This window comes from Pelophylax lessonae (genome assembly GCF_965119305.1).
Source record: "Pelophylax lessonae genome assembly, chromosome: 5".
NCBI classification, from domain to species: Eukaryota; Metazoa; Chordata; class Amphibia; order Anura; family Ranidae; genus Pelophylax; species Pelophylax lessonae.
Window position 1 is genome coordinate 1,017,131 of NC_138772.1, and position 15,620 is coordinate 1,032,750.

The following is a 15,620-nucleotide window of genomic DNA, read 5'->3' on the forward strand; positions in this document are numbered from 1 at the left end:
CGCCCCAACTCTGCTATTGTTTCTGGGGACACTTACCTGAAGGAAGCAACACTGGTTATCCCGATCCTGAGACTTCTTTTGTCATTGGGTGGTCACCATGGGCCTATTCTTTGCTCCATTGGGTGAGGCAGAGGGTCAGAGGAATCCCACCCTTCTCCATCTAGGTATGCAGGAAGTTCAGAGGATTCAAGGACTTCCTCCTAATAAGGGCAGCCATAGATGATGCAGGAAAGAAAATCGCTTTATTCGCTGTAAGTGTTGCTGGGGGAATCCCTCCTGCGGAGAAATTTTGTTCTCCCTGCGGGCGGGGGGTGGGGGAGTTGTTTCCGCTGGGAGAACACACTGATTATTGCTAAGCGAACACACACTCATCATAGGTTGGACTGGGTGGACTGGGATCTTCAACCTCACTAACTATGTAACTATGTGTAATCGATTGTAAAATCCGACAGGCTGGTTGTACCCAAGTCCATCGTTTTGGATTGCCTTGGGTACAATTGGCCGGCCCATACATGGTGAACGGGACGAGATAGGAATTAGCTTTGGCTGGCTGAAGGCTGTAGGGATCAAAACCAGAGGTCGTCTAACCCACCTGATTAGCCGCCTGCATGGATGTGCGCAGGTTTATTTTTAAAAGGGGTGTGGTTTGTACATCTGGGTGGATCCATGGGTAGTTTGAGTGCTCAGGTCCCCCCGTTTTGTCTCCGGTGTTTTGGATCCCAATTCTTCTTGGGTCTATCAGTGGCTGCTGTCCCCCCTCAGCTGGACTACTCGTGAATTTCCTGACTGGTTCTGAATTTCTGTGTCCGGGCGGGGAAGAAATGTAATATATATATATATATAAGCGGTATAGATGTCCTCTCTTACATTGTCTCCTGTATTCTTCCCTCCTCAGCTATGTGCTGACCCTGATCACCGATGGATGCGAAGCGTTCGCTCTTTTCACTTTGACAAAGCGGCTGCCAGCGTGCTGACCACATCTGTGAGTATTCTGCCAGGACCGGAGGGGAGCGCTGATCCCTATCATCTACTAACCTCCTCCTCCTTCTCCGCTGATCCCCATCATCCACTAACCTCCCCCCTCCTTCTCCACTGATCCCCATCATCCACTAACCTCCCCCCTCCTTCTCCACTGATCCCCATCATCCCCTAACCTCCCCCCTCTTCCGCTGAGCCCCATCATCCCCTAACCTCCCCCCTCTTCCGCTGAGCCCCATCATCCAATAACCTCCCCCCTCCTTCTCCGCTGATCTCCATCATCCACTAACCTCCCCCCTCCTTCTCCGCTGATCTCCATCATCCACTAACCTCCCCCCTCCTTCTCGCTGAGCCTCATCATCCACTAACCTCCCCCCTCCTCCACTGATCCCCATCATCCACTAACCTCCCCCCTCCTCCACTGATCCCCATCATCCGCTACCTCCCCCCTCCTCCACTGATCCCCATCATCCACTAACCTCCCCCCTCCTTCTACACTGATCCCCATCATCCACTAACCTCCCCCCCTCCTCCACTGATCCCCATCATCCACTAACCTCCCCCCTCCTCCACTGATCCCCATCATCCGCTAACCTCCCCCCTCCTTCTACACTGATCCCCATCATCCACTAACCTCCCCCTCCTCCACTGATCCCCATCATCCACTAACCTCCCCCCTCCTCCACTGATCCCCATCATCCGCTAACCTCCCCCCTCCTCCACTGATCCCCATCATCCACTAACCTCCCCCCTCCTTCTACACTGATCCCCATCATCCACTAACCTCCCCCCTCCTCCGCTGAGCCCCATCATCCACTAACCTCCCCCCTCCTCCGCTGAGCCCCATCATCCACTAACCTCCCCCTCCTCCACTGATCCCCATCATCCGCTAACCTCCCCCCTCCTCCACTGATCCCCATCATCCACTAACCTCCCCCCTCCTTCTCCACTGATCCCCATCATCCACTAACCTCCCCTCTCCTCCGCTGATCCCCATCATCCACTAACCTCCCCCCTCCTTCTCCGCTGAGCCCCATCATCCACTAACCTCCCCCCTCCTCCACTGATCCCCATCATCCGCTAACCTCCCCCCTCCTCCACTGATCCCCATCATCCACTAACCTCCCCCCTCCTTCTCCACTGATCCCCATCATCCACTAACCTCCCCTCTCCTCCGCTGATCCCCATCATCCACTAACCTCCCCCTCCTTCTCCGCTGAGCCCCATCATCCACTAACCTCCCCCCTCCTTCTCCGCTGAGCCCCATCATCCACTAACCTCCCCCCTCCTTCTCCGCTGAGCCCCATCATCCACTAACCTCCCCCCTCCTCCTCCGCTGAGCCCCATCATCCCCTAACCTCCCCCCTCTTCCGCTGAGCCCCATCATCCAATAACCTCCCCCCTCCTTCTCCGCTGATCTCCATCATCCACTAACCTCCCCCCTCCTTCTCCACTGAGCCCCATCATCCACTAACCTCCCCCCTCCTTCTCCACTGATCCCCATCATCCACTAACCTCCCCCCTCCTTCTCCGCTGATCTCCATCATCCACTAATCTCCCCCCTCCTTCTTCGCTGATCCCCATCATCCACTAATCTCCCCCCTCCTTCTTCGCTGATCCCCATCATCCACTAACCTCCCCCCTCCTCCTCCGCTGATCCCCATCATCCACTAACCTCCCCCCTCCTTCTCCGCTGATCCCCATCATCCACTAACCTCCCCCTCCTTCTCCGCTGATCCCCATCATCCACTAACCTCCCCCCTCCTTCTCCACAGATGACCTTAATGGAGCCCGGATATTTATTCCTGGGCTCCCGTCTGGGGAACTCGCTGCTCCTCAGGTACACAGAGAAGGTTCAGGACAACCCTTCTTCTGCACCCAGCAAAGACCCAGACAAGGTGGTGAGTAACAGTCAGTTGGAGGACTGGGGTGGAGGTCCTGACTGTTCTCCGGAGTTTAATAAACCAGTTCTGTTCCAGGAGGAGCCCCCCACTAAGAAGAAACGAGTGGATAATGCTCTGCCACGTCCTGGTGAGTGTGCAAGGCTGATATTCCACTGTGACCAGTGCTCACTGCTGCCCCCCGATTGATGGCTATATATTGTCCCATTCCCTTCCATTGTCTGTGTGTGACCAGTGCTCACTGCTGCCCCCTATGGATGAATATTGTGTTATCTCTGTTCTCTCTGCTGTCTCCCACATAGTATATTCCAGTGCTCTCTGCTGCCCCCTATGGATGAATATTGTGTTACCTCTGTTCTCTCTGCTGTCTCCTCTATAGTATATTCCAGTGCTCTCTGCTGCCCCCTATGGATGAATATTGTGTTACCTCTGTTCTCTCTGCTGTCTCCTCCATAGTATATTCCAGTGCTCACTGCTGCCCCCTATGGATGAATATTGTGTTACCTCTGTTCTCTCTGCTGTCTCCTCCATAGTATATTCCAGTGCTCACTGCTGCCCCCTATGGATGAATATTGTGTTACCTCTGTTCTCTCTGCTGTCTCCTCCATAGTATATTCCAGTGCTCACTGCTGCCCCCTATGGATGAATATTGTGTTACCTCTGTTCTCTCTGCTGTCTCCTCCATAGTATATTCCAGTGCTCACTGCTGCCCCCTATGGATGAATATTGTGTTACCTCTGTTCTCTCTGCTGTCTCCTCCATAGTATATTCCAGTGCTCACTGCTGCCCCCTATGGATGAATATTGTGTTACCTCTGTTCTCTCTGCTGTCTCCTCCATAGTATATTCCAGTGCTCACTGCTGCCCCCTATGGATGAATATTGTGTTACCTCTGTTCTCTCTGCTGTCTCCTCCATAGTATATTCCAGTGCTCACTGCTGCCCCCTATGGATGAATATTGTGTTACCTCTGTTCTCTCTGCTGTCTCCTCCATAGTATATTCCAGTGCTCACTGCTGCCCCCTATGGATGAATATTGTGTTACCTCTGTTCTCTCTGCTGTCTCCTCCATAGTATATTCCAGTGCTCACTGCTGCCCCCTATGGATGAATATTGTGTTACCTCTGTTCTCTCTGCTGTCTCCTCCATAGTATATTCCAGTGCTCACTGCTGCCCCCCTATGGATGAATATTGTGCTGCCTCTGTTCTCCCAGCAGTCCAGTGTCTTTCTAGGATAATTTTATTCTGTTTTATAGGAAATGCAGCTTCTTACCCTTCTGCTCACCTTTTGTATCTCTGCAGGTGGTAAAGGGGCCCTGGTGGATGAGATTGATGAGATCGAGGTGTACGGCAGTGAGTTGCAGTCCGGCACGCAGCTCTCCACATACTCCTTTGAGGTTTGCAGAGACTAAAAATACAATTCTCTGATTGGAGACATGAATGTCTTCTCTTTTACCCCCCCTAATTCCCCCCCCCCCCCACCTCTCTTAGAATCTGTCAGTGGGGCTCAGCATTTGTGTCAGTTCTGAGATCAGTGCACAGTTATTGATGGGGGCGTTCAACCTGCAGCCGACCTCCTAATCACCTGTACCAAGCAGCTTTCCCATTGACCTGTATGGGGAGAGAATCCATTCTGAAGCAAATGAAAGCCCGGTGACATAGGCCTAGAGGGTGACGGTGACAAACTGCTGTCAGCCCATTGACCTGGGCTCAGAGGTGTAAGCTGGGGTAATTGTGGAACCTCCTAGGGTCTTTACTGGGTGGGGCAATAGTGGTACATAAGGAGTGGTGGAGCACACATGACATAGGCCTCCAGGGTGGGGTAATGGCGGCGCACACATGACATAGGTCTCTAGGGTGTTTCCAGGGTGGGGTAATGGTGGAGCACACATGACATAGGCCTCCAGGGCGGGGTAATGGTGGAGCACACATGACATGGGCCTCCAGGGTGTTTCCAGGGTGGGGTAATGGTGGAGCACACATGACATAGGCCTCCAGGGTGTTTCCAGGGTGGGGTAATGGTGGAGCACACATGACATGGGCCTCCAGGGTGTTTCCATGGTGGGGTAATGGTGGAGCACACATGACATAGGCCTCCAGGGTGTTTCCATGGTGGGGTAATGGTGGGGTAATGGTGGAGCACACATGACATAGGTCTCCAGGGTGGGGTAATGGTGGGGTAATGGTGGAGCACACATGACATGGGCCTCCAGGGTGTTTCCAGGGTGGGGTAATGGTTGAGCACACATGACATAGGTCTCCAGGGTGTTTCCAGGGCGGGGTAATGGTGGGGCACACATGACATGGGCCTCCAGGGTGTTTCCATGGTGGGGTAATGGTGGAGCACACATGACATAGGTCTCCAGGGTGGGGTAATGGTGGGGTAATGGTGGAGCACACATGACATGGGCCTCCAGGGTGTTTCCATGGTGGGGTAATGGTGGAGCACACATGACATAGGTCTCCAGAGTGTTTCCAGGGTGGGGTAATGGTGGAGCACACATGACATAGGTCTCCAGGGTGGGGTAATGGTGGGGCACACATGACATAGGCCTCCAGGGTGGGGTAATGGTGGAGCACACATGACATGGGCCTCCAGGGTGTTTCCAGGGTGGGGTAATGGTGGAGCACACATGACATAGGTCTCCAGGGTGGGGTAATGGTGGAGCACACATGACATAGGTCTCCAGGGTGTTTCCAGGGCGGGGTAATGGTGGGGCACACATGACATGGGCCTCCAGGGTGTTTCCATGGTGGGGTAATGGTGGAGCACACATGACATAGGTCTCCAGGGTGTTTCTAGGGTGGGGTAATGGTGGAGCACACATGACATAGGTCTCCAGGGTGGGGTAATGGTGGGGCACACATGACATAGGCCTCCAGGGTGGGGTAATGGTGGGGCACACATGACATAGGCCTCCAGGGTGGGGTAATGGTGGAGCACACATGACATGGGCCTCCAGGGTGTTTCCAGGGTGGGGTAATGGTGGAGCACACATGACATGGGCCTCCAGGGTATTTCCATGGTGGGGTAATGGTGGAGCACACATGACATGGGCCTCCAGGGTGTTTCCAGGGTGGGGTAATGGTGGAGCACACATGACATGGGCCTCCAGGGTGTTTCCAGGGTGGGGTAATGGTGGGGCACACATGACATGGGCCTCCAGGGTGTTTCCAGGGTGGGGTAATGGTGGAGCACACATGACATGGGCCTCCAGGGTGTTTCCATGGTGGGGTAATGGTGGGGCACACATGACATAGGCCTCCAGGGTGGGGTAATGGTGGGGTAATGGTGGAGCACACATGACATGGGCCTCCAGGGTGTTTCCATGGTGGGGTAATGGTGGAGCACACATGACATAGGTCTCCAGGGTGTTTCCATGGTGGGGTAATGGTGGAGCACACATGACATAGGCCTCCAGGGTGTTTCCATGGTGGGGTAATGGTGGAGCACACATGACATGGGCCTCCAGGGTGTTTCCATGGTGGGGTAATGGTGGAGCACACATGACATAGGTCTCCAGGGTGTTTCCATGGTGGGGTAATGGTGGAGCACACATGACATAGGTCTCCAGGGTGTTTCCATGGTGGGGTAATGGTGGAGCACACATGACATGGGCCTCCAGGGTGTTTCCATGGTGGGGTAATGGTGGAGCACACATGACATGGGCCTCCAGGGTGTTTCCATGGTGGGGTAATGGTGGAGCACACATGACATGGGCCTCCAGGGTGTTTCCATGGTGGGGTAATGGTGGAGCACACATGACATAGGTCTCCAGGGTGTTTCCATGGTGGGGTAATGGTGGAGCACACATGACATAGGCCTCCAGGGTGTTTCCATGGTGGGGTAATGGTGGGGCACACATGACATAGGCCTCCAGGGTGTTTCCATGGTGGGGTAATGGTGGAGCACACATGACATGGGCCTCCAGGGTGTTTCCATGGTGGGGTAATGGTGGGGCACACATGACATAGGCCTCCAGGGTGGGGTAATGGTGGGGTAATGGTGGAGCACACATGACATGGGCCTCCAGGGTGGGGTAATGGTGGAGCACACATGACATGGGCCTCCAGGGTGGGGTAATGGTGGAGCACACATGACATGGGCCTCCAGGGTGTTTCCATGGTGGGGTAATGGTGGAGCGCACATGACATAGGCCTCCAGGGTGGGGTAATGGTGGGGTAATGGTGGAGCACACATGACATGGGCCTCCAGGGTGGGGTAATGGTGGGGTAATGGTGGGGCACACATGACATAGGCCTCCAGGGTGGGGTAATGGTGGGGTAATGGTGGAGCACACATGACATGGGCCTCCAGGGTGGGGTAATGGTGGAGCACACATGACATGGGCCTCCAGGGTGGGGTAATGGTGGAGCACACATGACATGGGCCTCCAGGGTGGGGTAATGGTGGAGCACACATGACATGGGCCTCCAGGGTGGGGTAATGGTGGAGCACACATGACATGGGCCTCCAGGGTGTTTCCATGGTGGGGTAATGGTGGAGCACACATGACATGGGCCTCCAGGGTGTTTCCATGGTGGGGTAATGGTGGAGCACACATGACATAGGTCTCATGGTAATGGTGGAGCACACATGACATAGGCCTCCAGGGTGGGGTAATGGTGGGGTAATGGTGGAGCACACATGACATGGGCCTCCAGGGTGGGGTAATGGTGGAGCACACATGACATGGGCCTCCAGGGTGGGGTAATGGTGGAGCACACATGACATGGGCCTCCAGGGTGTTTCCAGGGTGGGGTAATGGTGGAGCACACATGACATAGGTCTCCAGGGTGTTTCTAGGGTGGGGTAATGGTGGAGCACACATGACATAGGTCTCCAGGGTGGGGTAATGGTGGGGCACACATGACATAGGCCTCCAGGGTGGGGTAATGGTGGAGCACACATGACATGGGCCTCCAGGGTGTTTCCATGGTGGGGTAATGGTGGAGCACACATGACATAGGTCTCATGGTAATGGTGGCACATAAAGAGTTCTGTCTCTTTCATTAGGTGCATAGAATTGCACAATCTGAATTGGTGTCACGTTGATCCTACTACAAGCTTTATATTTTTAGTGTGGCCACCAATGGCAACCGGTCTCCACCAATCACTGGCAAAGTAAATTCCAGTTTGTGGTTTGTCTGGTTTATCAGTCACTGCACTGAAGAAGAAGATCTCTCGATGAGGCTTTGTATGTAGAAGCAGAATTTTATGAAATGTTATCCTTCTGATTCCCATACAGGTTTGTGACAGCATCCTAAACATCGGACCGTGTGCCATGGCGTCCATGGGGGAGCCGGCCTTTCTGTCTGAGGAGGTAAGTGACCCTGGCTGCTTTATGGGTGCTCCTCCCCTCTTCAATGGTTCCTCCCCTTTCCCCTCTTCTGTCTGCAGTGCCTCCTCCCCTGTGCATTGCTCCTTGCATTCAGTGGCCCCTCCCCCTCTCCTGTCTGCAGTGCCTCCTCCCCCTCTCCTGTCTGCAGTGCCTCCTCCCCCTCTCCTGTCTGCATTGCTTCTCTCATCCTCAGTGGTTCCTCCCCTTCCCCTTTACTGTCTGCAGTGCCTCCTCCCCTGTGCATTTCTCCTTGCATTCAATGTCCCCTCCTCTGTCTACAGTGGTCCCTCCCTTGTCTGCATTGCACTTCCCTCCCCCTCTCCCATTTGCAGTGGCTCCTCCCCTTTCCTGTCCCCACCATTAGTAATAACACTGCTGACATTGTAGTTTCAGAATAGCACGGAGCCGGACTTGGAGATCGTCTTGTGTTCCGGATACGGGAAGAACGGGGCTCTCTCGGTGCTCCAGGTGAGGCCGGTAACCTTTAACCTTTCATCCAAGTTTAATTTTTCTTGGCAGTAAAGTTCACATTCTACAGATTGAAACACTAGGCTGGATGATTGGGTAGAACACTCTTAGGGGGAGCGGGGATCTATTGCTCAGTCAGAGTTCCTTCATCCAGTGTCGGGACACCTAGAGCCCAGGGCAAACATACCAAACTGCCCCCCCCCCCAACCCCCAGATGTATGAGCATTGTGTGTCAGCAAATCTCTCCCCCAAAAATGTTTTCCCCACCTACCACAAATTCCCTCCCCTTTTTACCATATCCCCTTTTCTAGCACAGACCCCCAAATTCCCCCCCTGTTAGCACAAATCCTCTCCCACCATTCCCCCTCCCAACATAAATCAACCCCCCCCCCCCCCAAATCACCGTTCCTAGCACCCCCTCTAGAATAATTCTAATCCCCCCTCCCATCTCCTCATGTTGCACCCCCCCCCCCCCCTCACATGATACCACAGTGCCCAGGGCAGCCGGCCCGGCCTTTCATCTATAGCATGTATTTCCCCTCCCATACCCAGAGTAACACCTTACATAGTCTGTCAGGGCAAAATTACAGCTAGAACATTTTCAAAACCTTTACAGAGCCTATCTAAGTGGATCTGTACATCTGAAACTGTTCAGTGACAGCGACGCCTTTCTGTGTCAGGGCTTTATAGGGACAGACGTATCCAACCGCCCGTCATATGTCTGCTCCTCCAGAGACACTGGGAAGAAGGCAAAATATCAGTGCCCCCATTACTGAAGACATATCCAACCGCCCATCATATGTCTGCTCCTCCAGAGACCATGAGAAGAGGGCACAATATCAGTGCCCCCATTACTGAAGACGTATCCAACCGCCCATCATATGTCTGCTCCTCCAGCGACAATGAGAAGAGGGCAAAATATCATTGCCCATTACTGAAGACGTATCCAACCGCCCGTCATATGTCTGCTCCTCCAGAGACAATGAGAAGAAGGCACAATATCAGTGCCTCCATTACTGAAGACGTATCCAACCGTCCATCATATGTCTGCTCCTCCAGAGACAATGAGAAGAGGGCAACATATCAGTGCCTCCATTACTGAAGACGTATCCAACCGTCCATCATATGTCTGCTCCTCCAGAGACAATGAGAAGAGGGCACAATATCAGTGCCCCCATTACTGAAGACGTATCCAACCGTCCATCATATGGCTGCTCCTCCAGAGACAATGAGAAGAGGGCAAAATATCAGTGCCCCCATTACTGAAGACGTATCCAACCGTCCATCATATGTCTGCTCCTCCAGCGACAATGAGAAGAGGGCAAAATATCCTTGCCCATTACTGAAGACGTATCCAACCGTCCATCATATGTCTGCTCCTCCAGAGACAATGAGAAGAAAGCAAAATATCAGTGCCCCCATTACTAAAGACGTATCCAACCGTCCATCATATGGCTGCTCCTCCAGAGACCATTAGAAGAAGGCAAAATATCAGTGCCCCCATTACTGAAGATGTATCCAACTGCCCATCATATGCCTGCGCCTTCAGAGATAATGAGAAGAGGGCACAATATTAGTGCCCCCATTACTGAAGACGTATCCAACCGTCCATCATATGGCTGCTCCTCCAGAGACAATGAGAAGAAAGCAAAATATCAGTGCCCCCATTACTAAAGACGTATCCAACCGTCCATCATATGTCTGCTCCTTCAAAACAACTAGGAAGAGGATAGTAAACGGTGTATTTACCCCTTACTGGAGATGTATCTATCCTCCTGGGAGGAGGGCAGCGTATTTGCACCCATTATTGGTGTATCCAACTGACCATAAAATGTTTCTTTTTTTTTTTAATTTTTACTTATTACCTGTTTAGAGGTACAGAGGAGGTCCAGGGCTGGAATTATTGCTCTCAATCTGACGTTTGCTGCATTAACCTCATATGTGTGGGTGTGAGCTACATACGTGTTCACTACTGCACGCAGAGATGGTGGCCCATTAAAAAAAAAAATATATATATATATATATATATATATATAATTTTTTTTTTTTTTTTTTTTTTAATACATATTAACACTTTCCCTTTTTTGGGTTTTTTATTTTTTTGCTTTAAGAAAAAAAAAAACCTGTTTGCATGGCCCGAGAACAATGACGTCATGGTGCCACTCCCGTGTCCTCCTCCAAGGGCATAGAGATGAGCAGTCACCCTAGGATAGGACTGCAGAGCTCCTCCCCCTCTGCTCTTCTTCATTACATAGAGGGTTCTATAATCCTTGGAGTGAGCAAAGAACAATGTAATAAAATTACCCTAGCAGGGGGCGCACAGGCAGGGAGCGTGCAGTCAGAGGGGCGCGCAGTCAGAGGGGCGCGCAGGCAGGGAGCGTGCAGTCAGAGGGGCGCGCAGGCAGGGAGCGTGCAGTCAGAGGGGCGCGCAGGCAGGGAGCGTGCAGGCAGGGGGCACGCAGTGAGAGGGGGCTCGCAGTGAGAGGGGGCTCGCAGTGAGAGGGGGCTCGCAGTGAGAGGGGGCACGCAGTCAGAGGGGGCACGCAGAGGGGGGGGGCTCAGAGGGGGCACGCAGTGAGAGGGGGCACGCAGTGAGAGGGGGCACGCAGTGAGAGGGGGCACGCAGTGAGAGGGGGCTCGCGTTGAGAGGCCGCTCGCAGTGAGAGGGGGCTCGCAGTGAGAGGGGGCTCGCAGTGAGGGGGGGCTCGCAGTCAGAGGGGGCTCGCAGTGAGAGGGGGCACGCAGTGAGAGGGGGCTCGCAGTGAGAGGGGGCTCGCAGTGAGAGGGGGCTCGCAGTGAGAGGGGGCTCGCAGTGAGAGGGGGCACGCAGTGAGAGGGGGCTCGCAGTGAGAGGGGGCACGCAGTGAGAATTTCTCTGGACTCCGATACACCAGGAAATGTGCGCAGTATTTATAGGAATATTTGTGTTTTTTTTTTTTTTTCTTTGCACACTTTTTAAATCTTTAACATTTTGACGCCTTTTTAGGCAATCACATTTCTATAATGTTACAATATACTTGGTTGCAGCAAAAATTAACCTTTAACCTTTGTTTATCTCATCACAGAAGAGTATCCGACCCCAAGTGGTGACGACCTTTGAACTCCCCGGCTGTCATGATATGTGGACGGTCATTTCACCCAATGAGGTTGGTGTTCCGTCTGGTGAAACCGATTCTTTACCAGTCTGATCTCCACATAGTGTTCCATCTTCTCTCTTCACTTCGCTTCCCCAGTATGGTGTCACTTACCCTTCCCTCTCCTCCCTGCCCCCAGTATGGTGTCACTTACCCTTCCCTCTCCTCCCTGCCCCCAGTATGGTGTCACTCATCCTTCCCTCTCCTCCCTGCCCCCAGTATGGTGTCACTCACCCTTCCCTCTCCTCCCCGCCCCCAGTATGGTGTCACTCACCCTTCCCTCTCCTCCCTGCCCCCAGTATGGTGTCACTCATCCTTCCCTCTCCTCCCTGCCCCCCAGTATGGTGTCACTCACCCTTCCCTCTCCTCCCTGCCCCCAGTATGGTGTCACTTATCCTTCCCTCTCCTCACCGCCCCTCAGTATGGTGTCACTCAACCTTCCCTCTCCTCCCTGCCCCCCAGTATGGTGTCACTCATCCTTCCCTCTCCTCCCTGCTCCCCAGTATGGTGTCACTCATCCTTCCCTCTCCTCCCTGCCCCCCAGTATGGTGTCACTCACCCTTCCCTCTCCTCCCTGCTCCCCAGTATGGTGTCACTCACCCTTCCCTCTCCTCCCTGCTCCCCAGTATGGTGTCACTCATCCTTCCCTCTCCTCCCTGCCCCCCAGTATGGTGTCACTCATCCTTCCCTCTCCTCCCTGCCCCCCAGTATGGTGTCACTCACCCTTCCCTCTCCTCCCCGCTCCCCAGTATGGTGTCACTCAACCTTCCCTCTCCTCCCTGCCCCCCAGTATGGAGTCACTCACCCTTCCCTCTCCTCCCTGCCCCCCAGTATGGTGTCACTCACCCTTCCCTCTCCTCCCTGCCCCCCAGTATGGAGTCACTCACCCTTCCTTCTCCTCCCTGCCCCCCAGTATGGTGTCACTCAACCTTCCCTCTCCTCCCTGCCCCCCAGTATGGTGTCACTCACCCTTCCCTCTCCTCCCTGCTCCCCAGTATGGTGTCACTTATCCTTCCCTCTCCTCACCGCCCCTCAGTATGGTGTCACTCAACCTTCCCTCTCCTCCCTGCCCCCCAGTATGGTGTCACTCATCCTTCCCTCTCCTCCCTGCTCCCCAGTATGGTGTCACTCATCCTTCCCTCTCCTCCCTGCCCCCCAGTATGGTGTCACTCACCCTTCCCTCTCCTCCCTGCTCCCCAGTATGGTGTCACTCACCCTTCCCTCTCCTCCCTGCTCCCCAGTATGGTGTCACTCATCCTTCCCTCTCCTCCCTGCCCCCCAGTATGGTGTCACTCATCCTTCCCTCTCCTCCCTGCCCCCCAGTATGGTGTCACTCACCCTTCCCTCTCCTCCCCGCTCCCCAGTATGGTGTCACTCAACCTTCCCTCTCCTCCCTGCCCCCCAGTATGGAGTCACTCACCCTTCCCTCTCCTCCCTGCCCCCCAGTATGGTGTCACTCACCCTTCCCTCTCCTCCCTGCCCCCCAGTATGGAGTCACTCACCCTTCCTTCTCCTCCCTGCCCCCCAGTATGGTGTCACTCAACCTTCCCTCTCCTCCCTGCCCCCCAGTATGGTGTCACTCACCCTTCCCTCTCCTCCCTGCTCCCCAGTATGGTGTCACTCACCCTTCCCTCTCCTCCCTGCCCCCCAGTATGGTGTCACTCACCCTTCCCTCTCCTCCCTGCCCCCCAGTATGGTGTCACTCACCCTTCCCTCTCCTCCCTGCCCCCCAGTATGGTGTCACTCACCCTTCCCTCTCCTCCCTGCCCCCCAGTATGGTGTCACTCACCCTTCCCTCTCCTCCCTGCTCCCCAGTATGGTGTCACTCATCCTTCCCTCTCCTCCCTGCCCTCCAGTATGGTGTCACTTATCCTCCTCTCTCCTCCCTGCTCCCCAGTATGGTGTCACTCGCCCTTCCCTCTCCTCCCTGCCCCCCCAGTATGGTGTCACTCACCCTTCCCTCTCCTCCCTGCCCCCCAGTATGGTGTCACTCACCCTTCCCTCTCCTCCCTGCCCTCCAGTATGGTGTCACTTATCCTCCTCTCTCCTCCCTGCTCCCCAGTATGGTGTCACTCACCCTTCCCTCTCCTCCCTGCTCCCCAGTATGGTGTCACTCACCCTTCCCTCTCCTCCCTGCCCTCCAGTATGGTGTCACTTATCCTCCTCTCTCCTCCCTGCTCCCCAGTATGGTGTCACTCACCCTTCCCTCTCCTCCCTGCCCCCCAGTATGGTGTCACTCACCCTTCCCTCTCCTCCCTGCCCCCCAGTATGGTGTCACTCACCCTTCCCTCTCCTCCCTGCCCCCCAGTATGGTGTCACTCACCCTTCCCTCTCCTCCCTGCCCTCCAGTATGGTGTCACTCATCCTTCCCTCTCCTCCCTGCCCTCCAGTATGGTGTCACTTATCCTCCTCTCTCCTCCCTGCTCCCCAGTATGGTGTCACTCGCCCTTCCCTCTCCTCCCTGCCCCCCCAGTATGGTGTCACTCACCCTTCCCTCTCCTCCCCGCTCCCCAGTATGGTCTCACTGATCCTTCCTCTCCTCACCCCCCCCAGTATGGTGTCACTCACCCTTCCCTCTCCTCCCTGCTCCCCAGTATGGTGTCACTCACCCTTCCCTCTCCTCCCTGCCCTCCAGTATGGTGTCACTTATCCTCCTCTCTCCTCCCTGCTCCCCAGTATGGTGTCACTCGCCCTTCCCTCTCCTCCCTGCCCCCCCAGTATGGTGTCACTCGCCCTTCCCTCTCCTCCCTGTCCCCCCAGTATGGTGTCACTCGCCCTTCCCTCTCCTCCCTTCTCCCCAGTATGGTGTCACTCGCCCTTCCCTCTCCTCCCTGCTCCCCAGTATGGTGTCACTCACCCTTCCCTCTCCTCCCTGCCCCCCAGTATGGTGTCACTCACCCTTCCCTCTCCTCCCTGCCCCCCAGTATGGTGTCACTCACCCTTCCCTCTCCTCCCTGCTCCCCAGTATGGTGTCACTCATCCTTCCCTCTCCTCCCTGCCCTCCAGTATGGTGTCACTTATCCTCCTCTCTCCTCCCTGCTCCCCAGTATGGTGTCACTCGCCCTTCCCTCTCCTCCCTGCCCCCCCAGTATGGTGTCACTCACCCTTCCCTCTCCTCCCTGCCCCCCAGTATGGTGTCACTCACCCTTCCCTCTCCTCCCTGCCCTCCAGTATGGTGTCACTTATCCTCCTCTCTCCTCCCTGCTCCCCAGTATGGTGTCACTCACCCTTCCCTCTCCTCCCTGCTCCCCAGTATGGTGTCACTCACCCTTCCCTCTCCTCCCTGCCCTCCAGTATGGTGTCACTTATCCTCCTCTCTCCTCCCTGCTCCCCAGTATGGTGTCACTCACCCTTCCCTCTCCTCCCTGCCCCCCAGTATGGTGTCACTCACCCTTCCCTCTCCTCCCTGCCCCCCAGTATGGTGTCACTCACCCTTCCCTCTCCTCCCTGCCCCCCAGTATGGTGTCACTCACCCTTCCCTCTCCTCCCTGCCCTCCAGTATGGTGTCACTCATCCTTCCCTCTCCTCCCTGCCCTCCAGTATGGTGTCACTTATCCTCCTCTCTCCTCCCTGCTCCCCAGTATGGTGTCACTCGCCCTTCCCTCTCCTCCCTGCCCCCCCAGTATGGTGTCACTCACCCTTCCCTCTCCTCCCCGCTCCCCAGTATGGTCTCACTGATCCTTCCTCTCCTCACCCCCCCCAGTATGGTGTCACTCACCCTTCCCTCTCCTCCCTGCTCCCCAGTATGGTGTCACTCACCCTTCCCTCTCCTCCCTGCCCTCCAGTATGGTGTCACTTA

At 55.0% G+C, this 15,620-nt stretch overlaps 1 protein-coding gene across 5 annotated transcripts in view; it reads left to right on the forward strand.

Annotated features, from left to right (window-relative positions):
• Window positions 1-926: 926 nt before the first annotated feature.
• LOC309556223 (cleavage and polyadenylation specificity factor subunit 1-like) overlaps window positions 927-15,620 on the forward strand; it is a 62,014-nt gene continuing 47,320 nt past the window's right edge. For all 5 annotated transcript variants that reach the window (XR_014225309.1, XR_014225310.1, XR_014225311.1 and 2 more), the window contains exons 1-7: window positions 927-982; window positions 2,754-2,879; window positions 2,958-3,009; window positions 4,180-4,274; window positions 8,127-8,201; window positions 8,607-8,687; window positions 11,753-11,833. Coding sequence is in view for 2 of the 5 variants with exons in the window: in XM_082258621.1 (XP_082114747.1) it covers window positions 2,754-2,879; window positions 2,958-3,009; window positions 4,180-4,274; window positions 8,127-8,201; window positions 8,607-8,687; window positions 11,753-11,833 (510 nt within the window). In the remaining 3 variants the exon portion in view is untranslated. The remainder of the gene's footprint in view (window positions 983-2,753; window positions 2,880-2,957; window positions 3,010-4,179; window positions 4,275-8,126; window positions 8,202-8,606; window positions 8,688-11,752; window positions 11,834-15,620) is intronic.